Genomic DNA, 26,356 nt, shown 5'->3' with positions numbered 1-26,356 from the left:
TCTTGTTACCGAGAAAAAGAGAATATATTATACGTTAAAACAATTTACCTTGTTTTCAACCTTTTTTCCGAATAGATTGACACAACTGCTAAATGAAAGATTGGAATACTGCATAAGATTCGATATCCGTAAAGCGTATTGGTTGAATATGGACAATCCAAAAACAATTTACGTGTGATACTGAACACGTCTGTCACGTCTGTACAATTTCGAGAATAGGAGTAAATTGATGTAATGGACTTTGCTGTTGCGGTTCGTACTTCTCCGAACCCAATTTCGGTAGGTGAAGTGTTTTCCTATTTTTTCTCTTTCTCTTTCTTTCTCTCTTTCTCTCTCTCTCTCTCACAGTCTATTTCTCTCTTTTTCATTTTCTCTACTATTCCATCAGTCCCCTTCATTCTTTTTCATTCTCCTTCTGAATATTGACACGCGTATAAGCGTGTAATTTTATTTGTTGATGTATTACAAATGTATCATTTTATAAATTTGAAAATTTTTGTTTCCGTAATATAATAAATCAAAAATATTTGTATTATAAATCATTACTATTTTATTTCAAATTAAAATTATTAGTATTAATAATGTTAATATTCGCGCGTAAAAATTGTATATTGATTAAGTTAAAGTATTAATTTGTATTATAAATACGAGTAATATTAAATAAGGAAGATCCTAAAAAAAAAAAAAATGTCGTTCTTTATATAGATAAAGATTTTTCTTGATTACTTCAAAAGAATATATTCACCGATTCGACTTGCAAGCGAACGGTCGGAATATGGCGAAGAGCTTAATGTATATAGAACAAGGATGAAAAGAAAACGAAAGGGGAATGAGAAAAGAAAAGTAGAAAAATACGATAGTAAAAGGAAGAAAAGAAGTGAAATAAAACAGGGATAAGAAGTTGCAGTATTTTAACGGAAATGTGTCTGTATGTAATAATTTCGACGATTTTCATGATTACACACGTCCATACGTATGTACTTATATGATTCTAGGGATGAAATGGCGTATTCGAAAGCGTTGTCGCCTTTCGCGAGTAAACTAGACACATATATTTTTCGTGTCGTAGATGTTCTTGAAATTATTCCCATAAGAATCTTTCAACGCATTCGGAAAATAGAACGAATAATGAATAAAATTGTAAGGGAAAGGTCGGTAAGGAAATAAAGAAAAGCAAATCTACGACAGTTAGAGAAAAAAAATAGAAAATGAAACTTACAAATCATGATTGATGACATTTCATTAAAATAATCCAATCGTTAAGGAAAATCGCACATTTAATTACCATTGCCATTACCGAAAGGATTAACATTTTCAGAATTGTTGTCAAAGTTGTTTGCTTGTAAAAGTGTCGAAATAATCTACCGACAAGAAAATTACCTGCGCTTCAGTAGAGATTGGCCGGACGAACTTCAACCATCTGCAGCTGGTATGCAACAATCGTGCTCACTGCGTAGAACAACATGGAACTGCAACATTTGTACAAATGTTCTGAGACTATTCGTATTTCCCAAATTCTCTCTCTCTCTGTCTCTCTCTCTCTTTCTCTCTTTCTCTTTCTCTAACTTCTTCTTTCAAAACTTCTAGCGCCTCTTTTCTAAAACAACCCCTTGTATTTACGTGCACGGCTTAGATCGTCCTTGTCGTCTTTCGAAAATAAAATGAATGAGTAAAAAGAATAAAAGATAGGGGCAGATAGTAGGGAATAAGAAAGGAAATAATAGAACGGAAGAAAAAGATACGTAAGAAAGAGAGAAAGGGAAAAATAGAAAGAGAGAGAGAGAGAGAGAGAGAGAGAGAGATCCATGTAGGAAAACGGAAACAGTCTTCCAGCACGAACCATAAGACAGCGAAATCCAATTCCATTGCCGGTTAGTGCGTTGTCCGTTGCACCTGGAGACACGTCCGACGAATCAACGAGGTTTATATCTTCGACGAAGTACAGGAAGAGAAAGAAAAAGAGAGATGAAAAAGAAAATCGTAAGAGTATCCGGACGAAGGTAGAACATTTATTCTTTTCTTCGAAACAAGTTTCCATTTTTTTTTTGTCTTTTCTTTTCTTTTCTCTTACAAAAAAAGCAACATGTTATTTAGATAAACCAAGAATTCAGAAGCAGAGCTTTCTAAAATAAAACAAAACAAAACTTTTTTTAAATACAATCGATTATTTAATAAAAAAAAACTCTGGAGAAGATAATGATATTTGTTTAAGATTTGTTAATAATAGAAAAATAGCTGACTTGGAACCTTTCTGAAATGTAAAGAACTAAGAATGGTACGGATTTCGTGAAACGATACGCTGTCAGACTTTATTCGAGAATTCTCTTTGCGTTCTATCCTAAGTATTGCTCGTTGAGATACCGACCGAGAGTTAATTCGTTCATTTCATTACGCGGCTAATTTGACTGAAACTTGGACCAGTTTGAAGAGACCAAATTAAAGGTCCTCAACGTTCTTCAGTTTTATAAGTGACGCTTAAAGTATGATTTCCATCGGTTATTTAACCTCAGTAAGTAATGTAATATTTGCGTTAAGTGTTATCACAAACTTTCAAGAAAGTGCTTCAAAGATGTAACGAGTTACAGATCACGTATAATCTTTTTTTTTAGAACTTTAATCAATAGAATTAAAATACAAGAAAATGTTTACATTATTTCCTAACGAGTATTCGTTAATTAAAGTCCACTATTTAAAGTAGAAGAATTTCGCTTGCCAATTCAATTCTATCTCGCAATTTCTCTACCTGCATGATCACGTGATATGGACCAAAGAAAGAGAGAGAGAGAGAGAGAGAGAGAGAGGAAGGGAGGGAGCTATCCAGCTGATGGTAGATAAGGGCGGATGTCTCGACTCAAACTATTTCAATTCGGCAAACAATTCCCGATGTTAGACGGGTATTACTAGACGCGAACGTGTGCTTCTAGAAATGCACCGACGAACGAACGAACGCTTCGCGCTGTAGGATTGGAATTATGCAGATTAAGCGCCTTCACACCGGTTTCTCAGATGCATCGTGATCCTTACTTCGTCCATTAAACTTCAAGACAAGCATCGGTTTATGTTCTTTGCTGAAAAAGTGATATTTATACTGATTAATATTCTATTCATTAGCACAAAGATTAAATATATTTTACAAATATTAGAATTTAGAGCAATGTATTAAAATTTTTGTTAAATCTACTGTCAGAAAATTAAATTAAAAGAGCAAACCATTTAACTTGGCATTCACATTTGTTACAAAAGGTTAATGAAACTTTGACTTTGAAGTTGTTATAATCGGCTTATCTCGTTCAACAATTATATATATATGTAAAATAATAAAGATTAAAAGAGACGTCAAAATGAAATTCCATTTATGAAGCAGACGTTTTTATCAGTTCTTGACTTTCGTACATACATTCAAACATAATTCTATACATTCTAACATAGTGTTTCAATTTATAGAAAAATTGAAATAAACAATACTCAAGTTAAACAGTCAACATTCTGTAACAAATGTATTTGAAAATTCATGAACAACACAATGTATTGTACCTTGCAATAGTTTCATATACGGGTGTTTTATAAGACTACTTGGTGAAGGGGTTAGTAGGCATTAAATGCATTTCTACTGTATGTCGAATCAAAATCAAATCGAGTTTGATACGTGGTCGGATAGCTGTTTCAAAGCAGTCAAGGCAGCTAAGGCGACGAGAGAATCCTCCAACCGAGACGACGTCGCACACACCTAACTTACCTTGAAGTTTCTCAACTGTAATTCCGACTCGATAGTTGCCACGGTATTACGGAACCGCGCGTAGCTCTTCTAACTCCATTAATCATTACAGTTTCAAGATCGGCAGAAGATACTTTTTGAATTGCATCAAGATAAGAGAGAAAAATTGTTAGGGTGTGGTCTGTTTGATAAAGAAAAAGAGAAATTTAAAACAATTGCAATTGTTTTCGTATCCAAAAATAATTGATCGTTCTATATTCTGTATTCTTTTAAATGATCATCGTACGTTGATTAAAAATGTCATTTCAATTCTATCCGATGCTTTTATTCGGTCTCGTAAAAAATATGCTCTTCAACATTTGGAATGAGATGTCGACAGACTGTCATATTGACCTAGATGATTTCTTAGAAATCTGTTGAACGATAAAAGACTCACTGTAACGTGGTGTTAATGAATTCCATACCGCAGGTTATTCTTTATCCTATCTGAATACCGCTGACTCTTACATACATGAATTTTGAGTTCGAAAAGACGCCCGTTGGTAGCTCGAATAAAGCACAAAAAAGATGTTTTACCGTGACGACGTTAAGTCTCCCGTATAGGGACATCTCTGGCCTATATAAATTCTCAGAACTGTTCTCGGCCACGGCAGCATTTAGAAAATAGGTCAGTGCTGTCGTTTAAAGAAGATGGATCGAAATTCTCTATCTTCTGAAGGACTTATTTTAATAACGAACAGAGTCATCGACAGAAACCTACTTGTTGATTTTTATGCAACATCGAGTACCGATCTATGCAGGCATCTAAAATAATATAAGATTTTGTCTAAAGTTAATTTTAAAGTATCGTAATAAAAGTTTTCATACGTATTGCAAATGTTGTATACCATAGTTTAAAAAGCGTGTAGCACCGTTTTAACGTATTTATCAAAAACGCGTTCAAGTTTTATTTTATATTTCTTAAATAAAATTCTTTTTCCTTTTTCATATAAATACGTCAGAAACACAATGTTTGTTCGTTGCACGGTTTGCACGAATACTCTCTTTCTCTTTCTTCCATAAACTTAAAACGAAGTTGACGAAATAAAATATGAAAAGTACTGGTATGTAAGTATATAAATACGTAGACAGGTATACTCACTGGATATACCACCAACGTCATTAATTTGCGTTTAAACTGCACCTGAAGGTGGCCAGGAAGTGTTAGACTGCCTCCTGAACGAGTCCGCGTACACACGTCGTACGAAGGGTAAGGGTATCGTAATAAATCGTTGGCTTTAATGGATTTTAGTTAAGACCAAAGTAAAGACGACGTACACACTGGAGCACAGCGCGTACAGAATTTATCTCTAGTTGCACCGATGATGCATGCGAGCAACCCCCTTCCCCATTCGAACAACCCTCTCGTAAACACGCCCGTAGAGCCCCACTATTGCGGGCACTTCGCATTACGCCGATGTATTTTGCTCACGGCACCAACAATTCCACTTTATCTTCGAGCCAAGAGAGGGCCGAAATATCCTTCTGAATTTATTCACCGTGCTGGATACCGACGAAAAGTACAACTTTTTAAACTTACGCGTTTCATTCATTCTAAACACCTATTTCATATATTTTATGATGTTATCTCTAGTCAAATTATAATCTTACGGTACGTTGTAAGAATGTTAAGTTATTCGTTTTTTACAATAAATTTTTATGCTTTTCATAAATAATGAATAATAATAATCATTTTTTCAAATAGAACAAGTGTAATTGAAAATAAATACATGTTGTATTATGCAAACGGGTATTAATATCGATAAATAACATTGACTCTAGATCTAGGAATTGTACGAAATGAATAAAGCATATTTTCAATTCGATAGACAATAATCCATATTAATAATATGTTTTGAAATCTTTCGAAATATTATATATGATAAAATAATTATTAATGATTATTAAAGATAACTGGATTATTATTCTCCAATACAAATTATCTCTTTTCATTCTCTATCCTTTGCTATTACTTTGACTTATAGCTTTTATATGGCAAATGGTATGCTTCAAGAAAATTGACACGATCGACATAAACCTCGATCTCCGTATGAGGTTCTTGTATATGTTGGAATACCATTTCGCCGTTCTTGACGTATCGACAATAAGGTATCGTGCAGATTTTATTCCATCCGAAACCTTGTGCGATTCTAGCTGTGTGTCTACATAAAAGAACGTACATACAAATTACAAAGAAAATATTTTTCAAATTTGAAAAATAATATTTTTCTTTTATAAAGAGTAATTATATAAAGGAGCAAACGTTGAAATAATAAAAATAACTTGAATTTGAAATTTCTACTTTGGAAATAACATATGGTATTTTAGTTGAAGGAAAAAAGTCGAAAAGAAATAACCATCGTTCGATACTTTTGAAATGATCGATATTACAGAGGTTGGGCTCACCTGCTGCTACAGTCTATACGGAACAACCGATAACTACAGTCTCGTGCGAGATACCAACTCTCTTCCATGAGCTTCTTGGCTATACCCATTCCACGATATTCTGGATCGACCGCCACATTGCTGCACTCAAACACCTTGTGAACGCAATAACGATTCCAGACATCTGGCTTACTAGACACGTAAGCGAAGAACTCTATCAGATCCCGTATTGGTCCCTTTTCCTCGCTCCTTCTAGCATATTCCATCATTTTCTTTGGATCCCATGGGCACGAGCAAATGTTTATGGCAGCACCGATTATATAATGATCTGAATTCTCTGCAATTATCGTCATACCGTGTTTCATTAGTTCCAACGTGAGGTTTATCATAGAAGTTAATGGTGGATCCTCGCTAATCCCGATATTTATCATAGTTGCTTCATGTCTAAAATAAGTCCCACACATAAGACTTAGTACGTTTTCATAATCAATCGGCATTGCCAAACGAGTAATATAATCTGTAGATTTCTGTAAATAAAAATGATTATTTTTTTTGTTGAGGATTAAAAATAGAAACGAAATAAATTCAAAGAATCGTTTAATCAAGTTACGTTATCTTTATTCTTTTAAATATTACTCGCAGAACAAATGAATTCTTTACCCACTTTTGAAGCATTAAAACGAGATTGAGAATATCGAAGTTTTTCAATACTCCGAAAAAGTTTGGCGCATTGGAAAGTTGTAGCGTTGGTGATTAATCTTGAAAGTAACGATACCATATTTCTCTATATTTCATCGTCGATCTTCTGTGAAAATCCTTCGCTTCGTAAAAAATAATGCATAAACAAAAAAATAGAAGCTTGCTCGTGTGCACCGAGTAAAATACCGATAGACGTTATATATGTATCAAACAAATAACCGAACCATATGTGTGAACGTGGTTTAATATCTGTCAACTATAGCGATACTTTGTCGATCTGTAGCCACAATCACGCGGGTTAAACTTTTCACGAACTAATCTTGTGTGCTTTGAAATTTGATGAATACTGCCATTCCTTCAAATTCAATTTTTTTAATTGATATAGCTATATAACAGTTTATTTAAAATTATCCGACATTAACATATGAGGGTGGGTTGAAAAGTTCTGAGCCTCGACAGAAAAAAAAGAAATTGTATTTTTTTTTAAATAAAAGTGAGTTTTTGACACAAAAAATAATATGCTAGGCTCGAAACTTTTCAACTAACTTACATATAAATTTGATTGTAATAATATTGTTTAAAAAATTGACGATATTTTAAAATTAATAATATGTGCCATATGATATCGCAAAAGTTTATAATTCTTGTTATCTCTTTCTAAATTCTTTCCAGGATGGATTGTTCCTCATGCGGGTGTCCGTGAGACAATAAAGTCTCGCATCAAAGTGATCGAGCCCTCAACATTGCTCGTTCACGTGAAATCGCACGAACACTTCTCGACCATGTTATTCTCGGATAAAACGAATAAAAAGAGAAAGATAGCGAAAAACGACACACGGAATGCTCACCTCCTCTTTCTCCTCCACCTTCTTCTTTACGCTGGCTTACTCGGAGAAAGATTAACGTAAGATAAATTGCGTTTCTTTCGGAAATCGATAGATTCGTTGGAAACGACGTGATCGAAAAGATTCCAACATGTTTCTTGTTTGCTTCTTTTTTGTTCAACAACTGATACAGACGTTTTGCGGTAATTTCTTTCATGTTGTATCATCGTACTCTTATATGGTTAAATATACATAATACCACAATAAATACTTCGATTAAATATTAAATATTAAACGAAATATTGACACCGCGATTGATTACAAGCAAAAATAAATAATAAATCATTAGATAACATATATTGAAGAATATCATTTTAATGTAACAAATTTGACACTTAAATATTTAACCATGGAGATAAAAGAATATTAACAGGCTCGTCTTTATCATACTTTTATTAAACGATAAAGTTTAAGGTTTTAAATTCACACTTGTTTACCCGTTGTTGTCGTGGAACGTGCGCGAGCGTCCTCCTCTCAGTATCTGCAAAGGCGGACGATAATTCAGGTACGGCTCTATTCATTCATAGCCGTTGTGCCAAGTGATATGGCTGGCAGCAGCCTGCAGACTGGTGCACCTGATTTATGTATTCCAAACGCGTTCCACAACCTACGACGTACGCTCATCTATGCACACAAACAAACACACACGCATATACATAAACACGTGGACGTACTCATGAGCGTGCATGCATACACGTAGATTGGGAAAAGGAGGAAAGGGAGGAGTGTGTTTGGGGTTGCTGCGGCTTATTGTTGATGAATGCACGGAACCCGAGCTCACTGAGCCACGAAGGGAATGGTACCTCAGTTATCCTCATCCGAGTCAGAATACAGGGGGGATGCGCGTATACCCATATGCGCGCTCGCGCGTGTTACCTGCTTCAAAAGCTGCCTCCTACTCATCCTCCTCTTTCTCCTCCATTTCCAACGGCCTCCTTTCTCGTCCAAGCGAGCGACGCATCAATTATCACCTTTTATTCGTGTCTCAGCTAACCGCGACGAAAAATCACGATTTATTGCGGCAACAATGGCGAACATTATTAATATCCATTAATCAACGTAACCATCGTCGGCAAATCACGTTGTTCACCGTGGGAAACGTAGTCGGGGGTTGCTCCATGGTCGTTATCAAGGAACAGGACAATGCGTCAAGATGAACCTGCAATCCGATCGAGGTATTGTCCCCTTGGGAATGTATCGATTATCGATACGACTCTGCTCTGCTCTTGATTTTATTTTACACCCCGGCAACGTAATTCCTTAGAAATCGATACGTCAAAGTAAATTTGTCAGAAGGGAGAAACATGGTTACAATATCTTTCTAATCTTTGTACGTACAATATGTATCTTTTAAAACATTCTAATCGTTTACCTACCTACGTACATACTATGAATTACATTCGTCGAAACTTTTCTTATCAAACAAGAAGAATTATTAGAAGACATTTTTTAAGATTTATCATTTCATTAATCAACATGGAAATATTATCTAACACCGGTACCGTAAATAATTATGAATTTCTTCGATAAACAGTAACACGTAAATCTACGGTCTATTCTTTAATCGTACGCACAACGACAAACAATTAAATACACCTTATTAAAATACATCGAACGGTATTTTCAACCCTTAACAAGTCCAGCTTTTTTAATTCGTCGAGGGTTATGAAAGAAGCCAGTAGACTTAGCCAGTAGTCAGTAGCACAACAGGATGACCTTGGACTTCTTCCTTGACCAGAGACTTCGATCCACCCTTTTTCTTGGCTTCGGCCAAATCGAAGGCTGAATCGTGACTGGATCCCTTCTTGTAGATGTGCTCAAGAGAACTATGTTTTTCGCCGTATCTTCCGTGTTTCTTGAAATGCCCACCTTGATGATCATTGTCGTAAAAATCCGAATTTTTGTTGTGTTCGTCCTTGTGATATACGCTATGAAAGCCTTCAGCTTTATAATCCTTATTACGATTATCTTTAATCCCATAACTTCCATTTTTCTCGTTAAACACCTGATCCTTTTGATCATTGAAATTGTTCTTGATCACGGTATGTACTTTCTTCCTACCACCGGCTTCAGTATAATCCTTTTTCTGTTTCTCTTTTCCCTTCACGCCCTTTAATCTATTTTCATATTCAACCGCCTTCTCACGACCTTTATCATTTTTTAATCCTTGAGACGCTTGATTGAAAAGCACATATCTAACACCGTTATCAAAAACACTCCTCGAATTAGTAGCCATAACTTGTGGTTCTCGAAAATGAAGTTCCATATGATCCACGCCCGGTGGTACAACACCTTTAAAATTAGGTGGTAACATTTCAGCGTCTGGTTCCAAAGTTAAAGGTGAAAGAACATTCTCTACCCTTGTATTTTTTTTATCCCCCGGCTGGAAATCGAAATCTTCCAAACCGCTGTCGACGCCAATAAATTTAGTTGGCGACAAATCTTCGAAGATATAATCGGTAGAAAAAGCTTCGAGATCGGATCGTGTTGTGTGGTCACTTTTGTTCACCGGATATGTTGAAACGCGAACAACGGCGACGCAGAGAACGTACCACCGCAACCCCCAGACGTTTTTCATTCTCCTTTCTCTATGTCTACACCTAGCGTGTCTAGTTTATCGTGTCTGAGATAAAACAGAAGGTTCTATATTTCTTTTTCTTTCTCTTTCTCGAGCGTTTGTGGTTAGGGAAAACGCAACGTCGACGTGACTAAGTATTTCTCTCTCTCTCTCTCTCTCTCTCTCTTTTTTTTTCTCTGTTGTTTTCTTTCTTCTTTCTCTTAAATCTCGTTGCGTCTACTCGCGGCGTTTCTGTTCTCGCGTTGAAATAAACTGTAATCAGTGTGCCATGTGGCGAGCTCTTTTATATCTCCTGACCGATCGGTGAAACGCCCGCGCACGATTGGCTCTCGTCCAGAACTGTTCTAGTACATCTGGAAGGACGGTACTTCTCGGGACTAGTGATGCTATGGACGAACTTTGTTCTCTCCGATTTTGCGCGACCCACCGAGATGTCTCTCCGTCGCCTATACATTCTATTCAAGGTCGTCCTACTTTACTCGATCCGTTGAAAGTCGAACAGTTTCGTTCGACTACTCTCAAATGTCAGCCCAACTCTTGAAAATAAAAAACTCCCAAGCCTACACGGCGGGCTTCTCATTGTATCCGTTTGAGCTTTTACTATAATCCAGCCTTGACACATTGAATATCACATGAAGAAGATATTATCACGTAGTTTTCAAACAACACATCAACACATTTTGATATACTTTAAAGTTATACTATTTTAATGAATCGAATATAAGTTTTCTAAAATTACTTTTAAGTTATTTTTATTATTTTATTTTTTTTTCTAATCGCTGTGAAAGATCCCCTTTTAAACTCATCTTAAATCTATATGTATTATTAGTAAACCATCAATAGTATTCAAATGTTGAATAACAAAAATTATGAAGAAATATCGTTGAATATGAGATTAAGACATATCATAAAATCGTTCATCCGTTGAAAATAACTATCGATCGACGCAAAAGCGTGAACGAATGTTGCGCATACATAAGATATTATTATCCCACCACGTTGAATCCAGCGTGACTAAAAGAGTAACACAATAATATCTTTTCTCGGCATAACAGATATATATATATACTGATCCAACCGAAATTTCAGTTGCTTGTCTAAATGAAATTACGCAAATTTGAACGATTCACAGGAATGGTCACGGTAGGATAATTGCAGTGTCAATAACACTTTGTTCTTGAATTTATATCACTGACCGTGGGATACTTAGGTACATAGAAAGTACTTACGAGAACGACTACTTTTGATTCGACGATCGAAGGACCTTAGTTACGCATAGGTATATAAAAGCTAGACCGGTTACTAACATGGGTGCCAGAGTAAGTTAGGCCACCTTTGGTTACACCTAACAATTCTCAAGTTTGCCCTGTGTTTATCATGATCGCGATAGCAACGATACTTGCATTTATCCTGATCAAGCTTAACGATGGAGCACCAACGAAAATGGATAGGATGACGATCTCAAAAACGAATATAACCGACCTGGAATCATCTGCTACGGGTTACACGTACGAACAAGGACAAAACTATCCCGTAACCTACGTTCATTACACCAATTATGGGAACGGACGTTACTATGATACGCCATTGCCAATACATTATGTCGTCGATGGTAGTGGTAAGGGTGCTGTTGCACCTGTTGCTCTGTCGGTTCCTCAAACAGCAGCCCTCTATGAAAGGCCTGTAATCTCTTATACGAACGTAGGACAGAAGCCGAATCCCTACATGCAACAGCGATTGTCTTACGTAAAGACGGGTAACGATCACGTGGAAGCTCAAGGTGTCTACGTTGTCCCACAGAAACCCTTATCACCTTATTACGTGCATTTAAGTAATGAGAAGGTAGTAAAAGGAAAGGATAGCAATCAGGGTGATGCCAACGAGAAGAGTAACGAGGACGTTAAGGAAACCGACGATGAAGACAAGGAATACAACGATGAACACGAAGACAATGATGAGAATGACGACTATGAAGACGACGATGAAGATGATAGTGGATATGACGATGCTCACAAAACGTATCATTCCAAAGGATTTAAGCATGATCATTTGGGACATTCTCCAAAATTATATAGTAAGGATCATGGTCATCTTGGAGATGCCGGATCTTCTTTTCAAATCGAAGAGCATTCCTCTAACGGGAAAAAAGGTGATAGTGCTCGCAATAGCTATGACCAATTTAACGAAGAACAAGAAAAGACGTATGATTCAGCTGAGAAAGCTGGTTTGTATAATTGCTCTTTAAAAAATTGAATCATATCGTTAGACAGAAATAGAATATAGAAGAAATTTGTATTTTGTAATATTTGGTACACTTCCAAATACTTTATGTTTTTAGGTCACTACAATCTTAAGGGTGGGCAGAAAAAAGAACACATTGATACATCCGGTGCCTACGGTCAACACGATGACTTGAAAAAGAATGAGGAGGGTGCTAAACGTGAAAATAGCTCGTATTATAAAAAAGGAGGAAAGACTAATGGTTTCCATAAAGTCTATCATAAAGACGAATATAAAAAGAACACCGACTTTTATGATGAAAACCACAAAGACGGACAGTTCAGTAAACACTTTTCTTTCGATCAGCATAATAATGCAAAGGAGGGCGATTATAAAAAGGAATCTCATCATGATTCCGGTCTCGATCAATGGGATAAGACGAAGAAAGATGATTTCAAGAAAGGCCACGATGTTAGTCGCAATCAAGAACATCATTCCGAAAAAGACGAAGATTCTTATCACAAAGATTACTCTGATTATTCGAGAGAAGGTGGAGAACGAGCCGAAAAGAAACATGGATATTCGAAAACTCACGATGATCATTGATATGTAAATATTTATATATTTACTCTGTTGTTACTATGTTGTATAACTTGCATTTGGAATAATATAAGAATTAATTTTATGCAACATTTGATTTCATAAATTTCTCATATTGTTTAATACTAAGTAACATCGCAAAAGGCTATCCATCTATATGATTTACATACTCAAGAAAAAGTAATAAAATGTTTTTTGATGTACAACGTACATGACTAATAAATAGATCGTCACTGAACATTGTCAATCATAGCTAACATTTTTGCAGTGCTTTGTCGATACACATAACACGCGAAATTCGTCGTATTTCAAAGTATTCATCAATCAATTAGCGTAACACCGAGGTGAGTAACTGTCAAGTAAGGCAGTGATGTAATACCGTCTGTTATACATTCCCGTTGTATTCTACTTTCTAAATTAGAAATAGTTCATTCTACGGATTAAAAACAATGAATCGTGTGTCGATCGGAAGCTACTTTTATGAAATAATGTCACGTTTACGGTCAATAAATCGAACTCTACCATTGAAATAACGGATATGCAATTTATTTTCGAAATCAAAAAGGAAATATGGTGTGATAAAATAATCTATCTAATTTTACGTATCGTATTTGGAATTAATTATATATATTGGACATGATATATCCTATAAAAGAGTCAGCAGATCAAATATACTTACAATTAAACAGATACAGGTAATTCAGTCTCCTAGAGCTTAATTATCAAAAGCAAATAAAATAAAATTTATTGACGGAGTTATGAAGCTTAATATTTATTATACCGTGAGTGTAATGTGTTTGTTAGTATCCGAAGGAATTGAGATTAAGAAACCCGAAGGAATTAAGGATATTTCGGAAAAATCAATATTAAAAGATTCGGAAACTTCAAAAAGCGAATACGTGTTTAATAAAAGGGGAAATGAATTTAAACTATATGATACAATTGGAAACCACGGAATAAATGACTTTGAGCTTTTTAATGAAAACGATAAATTTAGAAATTCTGATTTAAATGTGGCTAACTCAATTAACAGGTTTAAATATCCAACCGCGTATAAAATAAGAAATATCGGCAAAGGTATTAGTTAAAATGTTATTTTTTTTTATAAATATCTCCTGTAATCGTTGGAGTGATTTAACAATATAATGAAATTGTAAGGTATCATTTTAATCGTAATAATTGCTATACGTATATTTGCGTCAGGTACTCTCGGTGCGGAATCGAATTTACAACGTTTAGGTGGACAGGATAGTAGCCTTGGTAACATCGAAGGATTCGATTACGATGGAAGCGATGGATTTCGCATTAAAGGAAGCCTTGCTCGCTCACGATATTATGGTTTACCAAGACAAGCAGAAAATTATAAGGTTTCGAGGAGTAAACTGAATCTTGATGGTACGAATATCAGACTACATTCTAATTTAGGAACTGATAATTTAAGGAAATCGATTGGAATACAAAATGTTCCATATAGTGATAAGTTCGAGAATAATCGTCGGGCCAATAACTTCATTATACCAGATTTAAATTTAAGAGATATAACGAGCGGAATAGTCAATGACAAATATAATTTCGCTATCAACGACTTTTCGAATTATCAGGATGAAAAAGAAACTGAGAACGGCGAGAAGCTCGTCAATAGATACGAAGTAACCGAAGATTTCGATAAAGATGAAAAAGAAGCAATCGGAAAATCTTATCTTTCTCAATATCAAGAAGACCTTACTGAATCAAAAAAGGATAAGAAAGAGGAAAATGTGAAATACGGCAAAAATGAATCTGCTGCAAAGGAACTGTTGAACGAAAGTCATGGAAAAAACGGAATTCATAAAAAGGGTCACAAAACTTCGGGGTTTCATAACATTTACCACAAAGACGAATACAAAAAGGATACGTCCTTTTACAACAACGAGCACGTCGACGAACACGAAGAGAGTTATGGCTCGGAGAACAGTGAACACGAAGAAACGGAAGGTGGACAAGAAAACATCCAAAAGTTGGATGCAGGATACCACGAGAACGAACACGCACAGAAGGAAATATTTCTCAATGGACATCAATATGGTAGTGCTCAAGGACACGACAGGGAAGCTAAAGGAAAAGAGCATTACGTCGAGAATGCTGCATTTTTAAAAAAACAAAGTAAGGAAAAAGTTAACGATGATTCGTCGCACTTAGACAACTGATATTAATTTAATTTCTACCAATCTATTAGTTTTTTTATACATGATTTTATTTATCGATTACTTTGTTATATAATTTACCACCAATTTGTAGAATAATCCTAATCATTATTAAGAATTTCAGTATTTTATTATTCTCATTGAAATTTCAAATAGTTTTATTATCTTTTCGTAATAAATAATTACTGCTTACTTTTTTTCCACATAGATATAAAAAAACTGAATCTAATAGGCAGGGTGAAAGTAACGATAAATATTAATAGATTAGTATATGATTGCATCAAAATCGTTTAAATTTGCGTGACAGTATTACTTAATTCTCATACACAAAAATAATTGACTCTATATACAATTATTTTTATTTCAAAATGAAAGTTTGATAAGTAACCTCCTTTTTTCATGCCTGCAGCTACAAAACAGAACGCGTGTGATTGATATAACGAAATAATATTTTGAAAGAAATATCGATAAATTTTCATGAAAAATCTTTGTTTAAATGTCTACCCTCTGTGTATCGATAATTGCTCGTGAATACGGTTTTGTGATGTTTTACGTAAGAAAACATTTATTTTGGCAATGCGTAATTACAAATAATAAGTACAGCTAGAAACAAATGTAATGCAACAAAGAACAATAATAGTAATTGTTTAGATTCAATGTCCATCTTTAAATCCCCATTTCTTGTGATCCTCATGTTCACCTTTTTTACCATGCTTGGAATGATGTTCGTAATGCTCGTCGTGTCCACCTTCACCTTTGTGACCCTTTTCATCATGATGATGATGTCCCTTCTCGAAGTGACCCTTTTTGCCATATTTATCCTCATGATGACCGTGATCGTGATGACCCTTCTTGAAATGGCCACCCTTTTTATGACCGTGCTCGTGATGGTGACCACCATGATCCTCGTGATGACCGGAATCGTGGTGTTCGTCAAAGAACTTTTTGTCCTTTTTAAATTCATCTAGTTTATGAACTTCGTGATGCCCCTTGGTGCTATGACCCTTGCCATAGTGGCCCTTCTCATGAAATTTATGGCCCTTCTCTCCCTTTTCACCTTTATGATGCTCAGCATAGTAACCATCATCATGGTGATGATGCTTCTTGTGTCCTTCATCCTCGTGATAGTGTCCCGAGTGTCCCCCTTTATCGTGGTGTCCCTTTTCACCCTTTTCGTGATGATGTCCGCCTTTATAGCCCTTGTCTCCCTTTTCGCCGTGCTTGCTGTAATGATCGGCAAAATGCTCTTCACCACCACCCTTCTCTTCATGATGATGATGATGAGACGCAGCTATTTCCAAGTCAAACACATCTCTCCTGACTCTTTGGCTTTCAACCAAAATTGAGTGAGCGATCGAAATCGTTATCAGACAAATCACCAAAGCGAAACACCTCATCGTATTGACTGAATATTCGCTATATTTGCCAACAGCACCCACCGTGACGACCCGTTTTGCTTCGGCGCTGCGCTCGATGTGATAAAGTTAAGCGTTACTCTCGTATTATATACAAGACGGAGAATAATCGTCGATGTTAGGGAAGAAATAGCTCCTTTTCTTCGTCGATTAGTTCGTTGCGAAAGTTACGTCTCTTTACCCTGCTTCAAATCGTAATATCGATTTCAAGCAATCCGTCTATCGTGAACGTTATGTAATCTCGATCGAAATCGTCGCCACGCTTGCACAAATATCTTTTAATCCGAGATTTTCTCTTCTCGATCTGTCTAAAACTTTCCTACCACTATTTTCTTACTATTCCAACGTGACTTAACACATTTTCTTGAGATATCAAATTGCATTAATTTTTTGAAATTAAATATTTATCTGATTAATACTATTCTAATAGAAACATTTCTATTTAATAATAAAATTATTCATTTATGTGCGATAATTATTATTTTAATTATTAGCAAAAATAAGATTATTTACGGTAATAACGCCGTGAAATTCTTAGAGATAAAACAAAATAGAAAGTTTATCGAAAAACTATTACACGATCGAGGTATTATAAGTAAAAACAATTTAATTATAACTTATCTTATGGATACATATATAATATTCGTAAGATTATTAGACAATTCAGAAAAAAAGCGATATTGAATTTTTTGAATACTTTTATCATTCACAAACTATAATTCAGATTGAAAGATTATGCTTTGTTTAGAAAATACATTGTATGTCCATTCTATTTTTAAAGAATACTTGCCATCAGACCACAAAGTACAAACCTTTGGCGTACTTATATATGATAAAGGGCAATGCAACAATATTATTAAAAATGTAAGTTATAAGTTAGAGAAGCTCATATCTTATTCCTTTAGTAAGTCCAATAGTCTCCTGTACAATACTTATATCTCGAGCTTGGTTTTAACCGAACGAAATAAAGAATTATTTTGCGGAAAGCTTTTCTCGAAAAGCCTTAACCTAAGAAAGCACGTTCGCCAGATGTTGGTGGCGCTAGATGGTAGAAAAGATTTACGAAACTCGAACCTCGGTTTGTGAACAAGTCGATGAGAAAGAACGAAAGTGATTACGTACGAATTCAGTAGCGGAGCAACAAGTATATAAGCTTAGGTGTGGATAAGCTTGGTCAGTCGTTCGTACTCGTTGGTCCGTCAAAGTACCAACAATGACTTACTACGTGTTTCGGATATGTCTGACTTTCTTTCTCCTCTATGCGATCGTCGATTTCTCATCGGCAAAAAAGGTGAGAAACGAACGAGATCTAGAAGTAGCTGCTAGCCATCACGGTCATAAACACGAGTCTGGTGGTGGCCATGAGCATCATGGACATCATCACGAGGAACACGGAGAGAAAGGAGATAAGGGTTACAAGGGTTCACATCATCACGATAAAGGTGAACATGGTCATTATGGTAAGGAACATCACGAAGGACATCATGGTGAACATGGTGGACATAAGAAGGGACACCACGAAGAAGACGAGCATCATGGTAGTCATCACGAGCACGAGCATGGACACAAGGGTGCCAAATTCGGTCATTCAAAGGGTCACAAGAAAGGAGAGAAAACCCATGGGTATCATCATAAAGCCCATAAAGATGAATTCCACAAGGAACATAAGTTCTATGATGATTATCACAAAGGCGGACATCATGAGAAACATGGATCCCACCATGGACATCACGGAAGCAAAGAAGGGCATCATAAGAAAGGTGGAAGTCACCACTCCGGTCATCACGAGGATCATCATGGAAAGAAGGGACACCACGACAAAGGACACTTTGATGAAGATCATAAGGGTCATCATGGAAAGCATGGTCACGAAGAACATTATCATCATCACGAAGATTATGGGAAGAAGGGCGACCATCATGGAGGAAAGTCTCACGGATTCTCAAGTGGCGGTGGGGGCGGCGGTGGCGGCGGCGGCGGTGGTCATGGCGGTGGTGGTCACGGCGGTTATCACCACTAATTATCATTGCAACAAGTTCATTCTATTGTATTTTGAACGCTGTTGCATCGTTAAAACATTGTTTCTCTCGTTGATTATTTGTAAACTTCTTTGATTCCTAATCAATATCTGAATTGTTAATTTTAATAATTAAAATATAAAACAATTATACAAATCATATATCGCATATATTTTTCTTGATAAATTTCCAATCTAATTTTATATTATATATACACCCACGATCCTCTATTTCAGAATAAATCTTGATAATAAATAAAATTACTGTGATTATTATTATGAATCTATTAAAGAACTACTAATTATTTTTAAAAAACTATATATGAATATATGAACGTTAATAATTACATGGAGATTCACTTAAAATATTTTTCTGCTTTCTTTTTCATTTTTAATATTGTTGCGAACGTTCTCTGGTAGTTTATATTAAATGCTACATCAATCGTTAAACTCCTATTTTCTTTAATGCATAGTTGTTAATAATTCGATTAACTTTATTTTCAAAATTGAAGAATAATATGTTAATGTAATATTTTAATAACAATGACAAATGTATTAAATAATTATAATTGGTATATAATCAAATTTTTTGTATTGACCTGTCTTAATTACACCGTAGGCTGAGTTATTACAATATTACTCTATATTTTGGATAAATAATCCTCTATAATCATTATAATTATGACAATATAAAATATTTATATTTAATGAGAGTAATAAGGATAATCGTCATTAGTACAGTGTCACGATACGCATATCGAATAGCGAATCCAGTTTAATATTCTCCAGCACGTATGATAATAAATCAACTAATACCAAAAACTAATTATGCCAAAGCACGCACAACAAATTATGTTACGATAACGGTATGTGAAATGGTTTAACGTAGTAATTTTGAAGAATCAATATAAATTTATTTGATCTATTTCCATAATATCACTTAAATATTAAAACAGAAATTGAAATAATTGACCAAAAGATTGTAATTATTTTACTAACTATAAATTTCGTTCACTTAAATATCGATTATGGTGAATAATAATAATAATAATAATAATAATAATAATAATATTGAAAGTAAAAATATTATTTAAACTAATTTCTCTTATTTAACGATCGATATTAATAATTATTACGAGATAAAGTTGATTATTAAATATTAATTTAATTCAAAATGTTATAGAACATTGATCATTAATTATTTGAAAAAGTTAATCAACCGGTTACGTATAAAATTTCTTCAAAAAAACTCGGTGAAATGACTTTGTTTCCCTGATCATGAGAGCAGAAAGCAACTTAAAAATGCATCAGAAAGAAGAAAGGACGATCTCTATATAGCGCAACGAAGAGAGAAACCGAAACTATTCGCTCCCACCACAGGAACCTAGCTGAAAACACCACCACTGCTGTTGTGGTTTACCCACCTCCATCTGCCAATACATAGTTCTGGACCGGGTACGAAACGTATAAATTAATCGGCCTGGTATCGAGATCCCATCCCGTCACTTGCATCAGCTGGGTGCATTTGAACTGGCAGTGGGTTACCTTACCAAATATCAACCATACTGCTAAACAAGCAACATGATCGGCTTGCGGGGTGTTCTGATAACAGTGGCCTTTTTTCTCACATTGGCCCTGGCTAGAGAAATTAGTGACCTAAAAGATTTAGAGACAGCTGCTAGCAAACATCATTTTGAAAAAGGTGGCGGAGAAGAGCATCATTCCGATCATTATCATAAACATGGTGAAAAAGGAGATAAGGGATACAAAGGTTATCATCATCACGATAAGGGAGAAAAAGGTCATCACGACAAAGAGGGACACTCTGGACACTTTCACGAAGACGAAGGACATAAAAAACATCATCATCATGATGATGGTTATTATGGAGAACATGATAAAGGGGAGAAAGGTGAAAAGGGACACAGCTTTCACGAGAAAGGACACTACGGTAAGGGACACAGCACCAAGGGTCATCACGAAGTAAAGAAGCACGATGAATTTAAAAAGGATAAAGAATTTCACGACGAGCATCACGATTCCGGTCATCATGAAGATCATGGAGGTCATCATCACGAGCATGGTCACAAAAAAGGTGGTCACTTTAAGAAAGGACATCACGATCATGGTGATCATGAAGATCATTATGGTAAAAAGGGCCATCACGAGAAGGGTAGCCACCATCACGATCACAAAGGTCATAAAGATAGTGGTGGACACGATGAACACTACCATCACGATTCTCATTATGGTAAAAAGGGTGGTCACGAAGATCACAAAGATTGGAAATACAAACACGGCCATTAGGAAAGTCATCTAATTAGGAGATACCACCAGCTGTTCTTTCACTCGATCTGCTGTTCTCCTCAACGTTTTCAACATAATTGTCCTAACCCTGTACAATTTTGTAACGGAATTCAAATGATATTTTATATTTATATATTGTTGATTGTTAATTTTGTTAATTAATACGTTCATAATGTTCGTTTAAAATAAATTGTTTTTGTTAGAAATAAAACGAACCTCCCAGAAATATCATTAATAGCTTTTCTACTTGTCTTTAATCGCAAGAAAGAACTACGGTTAAAGTATTATTTACACTTCGTTGGTGTCATAAAATTCCTTTCCAACTAATCTTCCAACACTATCTCTGTTATATAAAATAGTAAAAAGATTATTTCAGAGGTAGGATCTTTTTCTTCACGCTTAAAGATAAATACTTTCACTTTATTCATTCGTGTAGAAATGTCTTTGAACTCGGTTGAAATAAAAACTATTAACAGGACCTGCATTCTCTCAAATCTCCTTTCATATCTCATTTTATATTTCATATTCACACACTTTTACCAACATTTTACTTAAACGAAAAAATACAATAGATATCCACATAAGTTTAAATATGCATCAATAACCACAAGAACGCATGGACACGCTTGAATATTATACATAAATAATTGGGATTTTTAAAATTGCATTGTTATAAAATAACCATAATATAACAATGAAAAAATTTTTATTGTAATTAAAACATTTCAAATAATATATTGAATAAAATTGGATATAATTTTACGGAACGTTGTAAGTAAACTTTTTCCTTACATACACCGAGTAATCTAATCTTATAATATGAAAAGAAAATCAATATAATGATCGTTTAATTACGAACTCGAACATTGCTCTTATCATTCGAAAAAACACGATCTTGGTAAAAGCATTGTTTGAAGGATCGCATTCGTGTAAACTATTGCAGCATACTTGATGTTCCCAGCCGTTCGTTTTAACGATGACGAAAAAGCGGGTACCCTCTATTGTTCTGATCTGCATTGCACGTATGGGTTGTCGGATTAATTAATGTAATTGGAGTGATTCTAATACAAAGAAAAATAAGCAAAAGGAGAAAGAGGAACAGTACACTAAATGCGTACGTGATATGTGATATGGGAGAAATGTTAACCTCGCATCTGCTATTATCTTTCTATATGTAAACACATATATACATATATGTACAGTACGCGTATACCAGATCAGTTTTATCTTCTACTTATGTAAGCTAAATAATGTAACATAGATGAATGCAATTTAAAAAACAAATACAAATAAGCTAGATTACTTATTTACATCTTTTTATTTTTAACAAGTTAAAAATAAAAAGAACGTATTACAGTTTCTCAGTTATCGTACGTGTAAGTATCATGCATAGAAAAAGTTTCAAATGCAATTTTCATTTTTCACAATAAATTTGAAAAGCTCGGCTATTTACATTCCCAGTAAAAATAATGTATAATATTTTAATCAACTATGTATTACTGTGGTGTTTGATAGACGATTGGATTAAATGACAAACTAGTTTCAATGAAAATCGTTATATCTCTTCGATTGCTATGACTATCGAACGAAATTTCTCTGAGAGAGAATAATGGCTATTAATTAACAATGCAAATAGCAGTCAGTTACTAGTCAGAAGCAGCAAACCCAGTAAGAATCTCTCTCGTTCTTGCCTAGTATCCTAATAGTGGATGTCCTGCCACTTCCCACCAACTTCAATTTACTCTTTGACTCGTTCCGAGTCAGTAACGTTCTCTCGCTTTCACACCTCTGACTGATCACCTTCTTTGAACGTTAAAACGAATTGGATTCGCTTCATAAACTATGATTAAAAATTTATCAAAAGCCTGTGGATAAAATAATCTCTGTTATTTAATAGAAATTATCGATATATTTAAATCCTTTTATTATCAATTTAAAAAATAATTATATGGGGTAATTATGGAAATGGATTTTTTAATTGATAGTAAAAAAAGACATATAATAAAAATAATCATTAATAAAAAATACATCATAAAATTAATTGTATCCATTTATTAATTTATCTTTGCTGTCATTGTTATCGCTATAAAAAAAAAAAAATTTGCTTTGTTAATACTTCTTTACTAAAAATTCACAACTTAATATATTATAATTGTAGAAGAAAAATAAATGAAAGAGAAAGAGAAAAATAATAAGACAATATAACTCACTTAGTAAAGGCAGTATGCAAATCCTACGAATTCTTGAAGCTCATCGTCGTTGTGCCCTTGTCGCTAAAGGAGAAACCAGCTAGACGGGGTAGTTGATATCAGACAATACAACATACCGGCGCCACCGTCCTAAGCTCGTCTTATATTATATAAGTAGAAGAACCTTTGATAAAATTTTCACAAGGCGGCAGCAACCTTACGAATAATAAACGCGTCCGCGTACTAGAGCAGTGTAATGAAAATTGCATCGTGAAGCCGCATAAGGCAAGCTCTTTTGATGGTCGTGAGCTTGCGGATTAAATACTATGGCCAAGCTTAACTTGTTTATACGCTGCCCTTTCTTGGTTATCTTAGAATGTGCGAACTAACGCGTACGAATATATATATATATATTTAATATTGCATAAAATGATATAGTAAAAATTGCTAACCCCTCGATTATTACCTTTTTATTTTTATTCCAATGTAAAGGGGGATCGAATACTTTAATAAATTTATAATCTAATTGAAACTTTACATATATAATATAATATAATAATTTATACATATATGAGAGAGAAATCAAATTTAGCTAGATATAAATAATATATTTACTTATGCATTGAGAGAAAAATCATAATAATAATAATAATAATAATATCAAATCTGTTCATAAATTATTCCAAATATAATTATTCTTATAAATTAATATGAAATTGTAATTTTTTGTTAAATATAGTAATGCGAGATTATCGGTCGATAAAATAATAATAAACGATGTGTAAAATATTCGCTCATCAAAGTTATGAGAAAGAGAAGTTATGTAATATCACGTTTCGCTTTATTTGCTATCCCTAGTTAATAGGTCGTATCTTCTCTTTCTCTCTTTCGCGTTATTAGCACCAACATTTCCGATGCAGAAGGCGCCAGGGATTCGAATTAACGTGAACACGTGTTTTCGACGGGTTACACCGGCTGCCCGTTCGCATATCGACATAATGTGTGTGCATGCTCAAACGTGAATAACGAATAATGCATTCACTAACGTGAAAATATAAGAGACAAGAGAAAAAGAGAATGAGAGAAAAAGAAAGAGAGAAAATATGTCTGAATCGTACAAACATTTAGATATATCGTAACAGCCGTGTCAATTTAGCAAAAAGCGAACAACCGAGTACTCTGCTGTATATAGGTCGAAAAAAAGAGAGAGGAAACAAAAAAATATAAAAGGGGATAGGAAATACGTGAGAAAGCTTCGTTGGTCATTTCCTACAACAAAATTCGAAATTCACAATTGTAACCGAACAAACCAAACGCGAAAAATGTTACCATATCGCGATTGGTATGATATGTATAATAGATTATCGGCTTTGTATAATCGCCTGGACGAATCAGTTCAAATTTTTAATTAAAACCCTTTAATATCTTTCGATGCGGATTATTATTTTTATACCTCTCGTTCGATAATATTATAACGACTTTCTATTCGTTCTTAGCGAATTAGAAAAAATTCTTATTTTATCGTCAATTTCTATAAAATAGATTATTAATTATTTTAAGACCTCTATTATTTTTATGTTAACCATTGGAAATAAAAAAAAAAGGAAATAATTACTTGTCAAGTATTTTCAAGAGAACGATAAAACGTGTGTATTTTTTTTACGAATAAATCTATATTTAGAAAGAAAATTAATGAATTTATCACGGTTGTTATTGTATTTTAAAAACGTATCAAGTATCGGCTCGACTTTTTGTTAACCACTTGTGAAATTTCATTTTAGAAAGGAAAAAAAATCAAGGAGATGTAAGCTCGATCCTACAATTTTCATCCAATACAATCCTTTTATTGCGGTATGAGTTCTTAAAAAAAAGTTGCAAGAAAACTCGTGAAGGAAAACGTTGGCAATAAATCACGACAAACCGATAAGGCTCAATATCGTGTTGCCGTTTGAACAATAATACAGCTACTCAGACAAATATAAGCTATAAAAAAGATTATTTGTTCCATTATCAAAAAAAGTTCAAAGAGATAATAGCTTAATATCCTTAATGTATTTCAGATTTACTTAAACCATTTTTGTTGATTAATTCATATGACGAAAAATATAAAAGTATTATTTTCAATATCTACACGCGATAAGGTCATTATAAATTATTACTATAATCATTAATTTTTCAAATTATTAAAAACGATTCAATTAAAACAAATGTTAAAATCAACATTTAACGATATTAAGTATAAACAAGATTATATAATACAACTTTCATTTTACATTTGCATAAATATTTAAAAACTGTCACGTTAAATATATTCCATATTCGATTATTACTTCGAACTCTCGTACCTTTATCGTCTTTGATCGGCTTAAATTATTCAAGGTTTTAATAATTAACTTTTCCATGTTCGAAAAAAAACTTATCGGAGTCCTTTTACTTCAACAGTCAATGTCGATAAATTATTTAATTAAATAATAATAGTATTTGATTATGCAAATGAAGTACCCTCCATTCATATATATATATATATATATATATATATATAATTCCTAGTTCCTATAATTTTCATTCGTAAAATGATCTATATGACTAACTAAAAAATATCACACACATCTTTCTCACATTTTTCGCTCTCAAAGTTAAGAGTCTCTTTAGACATTTTGCTGTTATAAAAACATTCATTTTAATGTTCCTTTTTGAAACCATACTTCTTTCCAGAATGATGATCACCCTTCTTGCCATAGGAATCATGATGAGCGTGATGCTGTTCGTGTCCGTGCTTGCCGTGATGTCCTTTATGTTCCTCATCGTGGTGGCCCTTATCGTGATGTCCTTTTTTACCATGATGATCCTCCTCATATCCTGAATGTTTGTGTTCGCCTTTTTTATGATGACCTTCCTTCTTCTCATGATGTCCATGGAAATCACCATGCTTCTCGTGATGACCACCCTTATGATAGTCATCGTAAAACTTGTGCTCTTTGTGATACTCATCTTTATGGAATTTATTGTGATAACCCTTGGTCTTGTGTCCTTTCTTGTGACCCTTTTTCTCTCCGAACTTGCCACCTTTGTGTCCCTTTTCTCCTTCGTGATGCTCTCCGTATTTCTCGTCTAAATCGTGATGA

General features: G+C 34.3%; 5 protein-coding genes across 5 annotated transcripts; 2 read left to right on the top strand and 3 right to left on the bottom strand.

Annotated features, from left to right (window-relative positions):
- Positions 1 to 5,674: 5,674 nt before the first annotated feature.
- LOC106787475 (dopamine N-acetyltransferase-like) lies at positions 5,675 to 6,917 on the bottom strand. Its single transcript, XM_014749845.1, has 3 exons — positions 6,804 to 6,917; positions 6,161 to 6,666; positions 5,675 to 5,916 (listed from the first exon to the last, which is right to left on the bottom strand). Exons 1-3 carry the CDS (start codon positions 6,915 to 6,917, stop codon positions 5,724 to 5,726), a joined length of 813 nt encoding a protein of 270 aa, XP_014605331.1. The 3' UTR covers positions 5,675 to 5,723.
- A 1,104-nt stretch (positions 6,918 to 8,021) lies between these two features.
- Positions 8,022 to 10,700, bottom strand: LOC106787493. Its single transcript, XM_014749877.1, has 2 exons — positions 8,599 to 10,700; positions 8,022 to 8,346 (listed from the first exon to the last, which is right to left on the bottom strand). The coding sequence occupies exon 1, from the start codon at positions 10,298 to 10,300 to the stop codon at positions 9,407 to 9,409; it is 894 nt and encodes a 297-aa protein (XP_014605363.1). The 5' UTR covers positions 10,301 to 10,700; the 3' UTR covers positions 8,022 to 8,346; positions 8,599 to 9,406.
- Positions 10,701 to 15,956: 5,256 nt separating this feature from the next.
- LOC106787474 (histidine-rich glycoprotein-like) lies at positions 15,957 to 16,700 on the bottom strand. The gene has a single exon (XM_014749844.1). It carries the CDS (start codon positions 16,698 to 16,700, stop codon positions 15,957 to 15,959), a length of 744 nt encoding a protein of 247 aa, XP_014605330.1.
- A 1,231-nt stretch (positions 16,701 to 17,931) lies between these two features.
- LOC106787473 (histidine-rich glycoprotein-like) lies at positions 17,932 to 18,738 on the top strand. The gene has a single exon (XM_014749843.1). The coding sequence runs from the start codon at positions 17,932 to 17,934 to the stop codon at positions 18,736 to 18,738; it is 807 nt and encodes a 268-aa protein (XP_014605329.1).
- Positions 18,739 to 20,316: 1,578 nt separating this feature from the next.
- LOC106787471 (histidine-rich glycoprotein-like) lies at positions 20,317 to 21,042 on the top strand. The gene has a single exon (XM_014749842.1). The coding sequence runs from the start codon at positions 20,317 to 20,319 to the stop codon at positions 21,040 to 21,042; it is 726 nt and encodes a 241-aa protein (XP_014605328.1).
- The last annotated feature ends 5,314 nt before the right edge of the window (positions 21,043 to 26,356 follow it).

The sequence above is a fragment of the Polistes canadensis genome, unplaced genomic scaffold, assembly GCF_001313835.1.
Source record: "Polistes canadensis isolate GaletaPanama2010 unplaced genomic scaffold, ASM131383v1 scaffold_102, whole genome shotgun sequence".
NCBI classification, from domain to species: domain Eukaryota; kingdom Metazoa; phylum Arthropoda; class Insecta; order Hymenoptera; family Vespidae; genus Polistes; species Polistes canadensis.
Note: the sequence above shows the minus strand (reverse complement) of the source record. Positions and strands in the feature narration are given on the sequence as shown.

Coding starts and splice junctions, on each gene's coding strand:
- LOC106787474 (XM_014749844.1), bottom strand. CDS start 16,700: ATGAGGTGTTTCGCTTTGGTGATTTGTCTGATAACGATTTCGATCGCT.
- LOC106787493 (XM_014749877.1), bottom strand. CDS start 10,300: ATGAAAAACGTCTGGGGGTTGCGGTGGTACGTTCTCTGCGTCGCCGTT.
- LOC106787473 (XM_014749843.1), top strand. CDS start 17,932: ATGACTTACTACGTGTTTCGGATATGTCTGACTTTCTTTCTCCTCTAT.
- LOC106787475 (XM_014749845.1), bottom strand. CDS start 6,917: ATGGTATCGTTACTTTCAAGATTAATCACCAACGCTACAACTTTCCAA. Junction 6,667..6,803: donor CTCGTTTTAATGCTTCAAAA/GTGGGTAAAGAA, acceptor TTTTATTTACAG/AAATCTACAGATTATATTAC. Junction 5,917..6,160: donor CGTATAGACTGTAGCAGCAG/GTGAGCCCAACC, acceptor TCTTTTATGTAG/ACACACAGCTAGAATCGCAC.
- LOC106787471 (XM_014749842.1), top strand. CDS start 20,317: ATGATCGGCTTGCGGGGTGTTCTGATAACAGTGGCCTTTTTTCTCACA.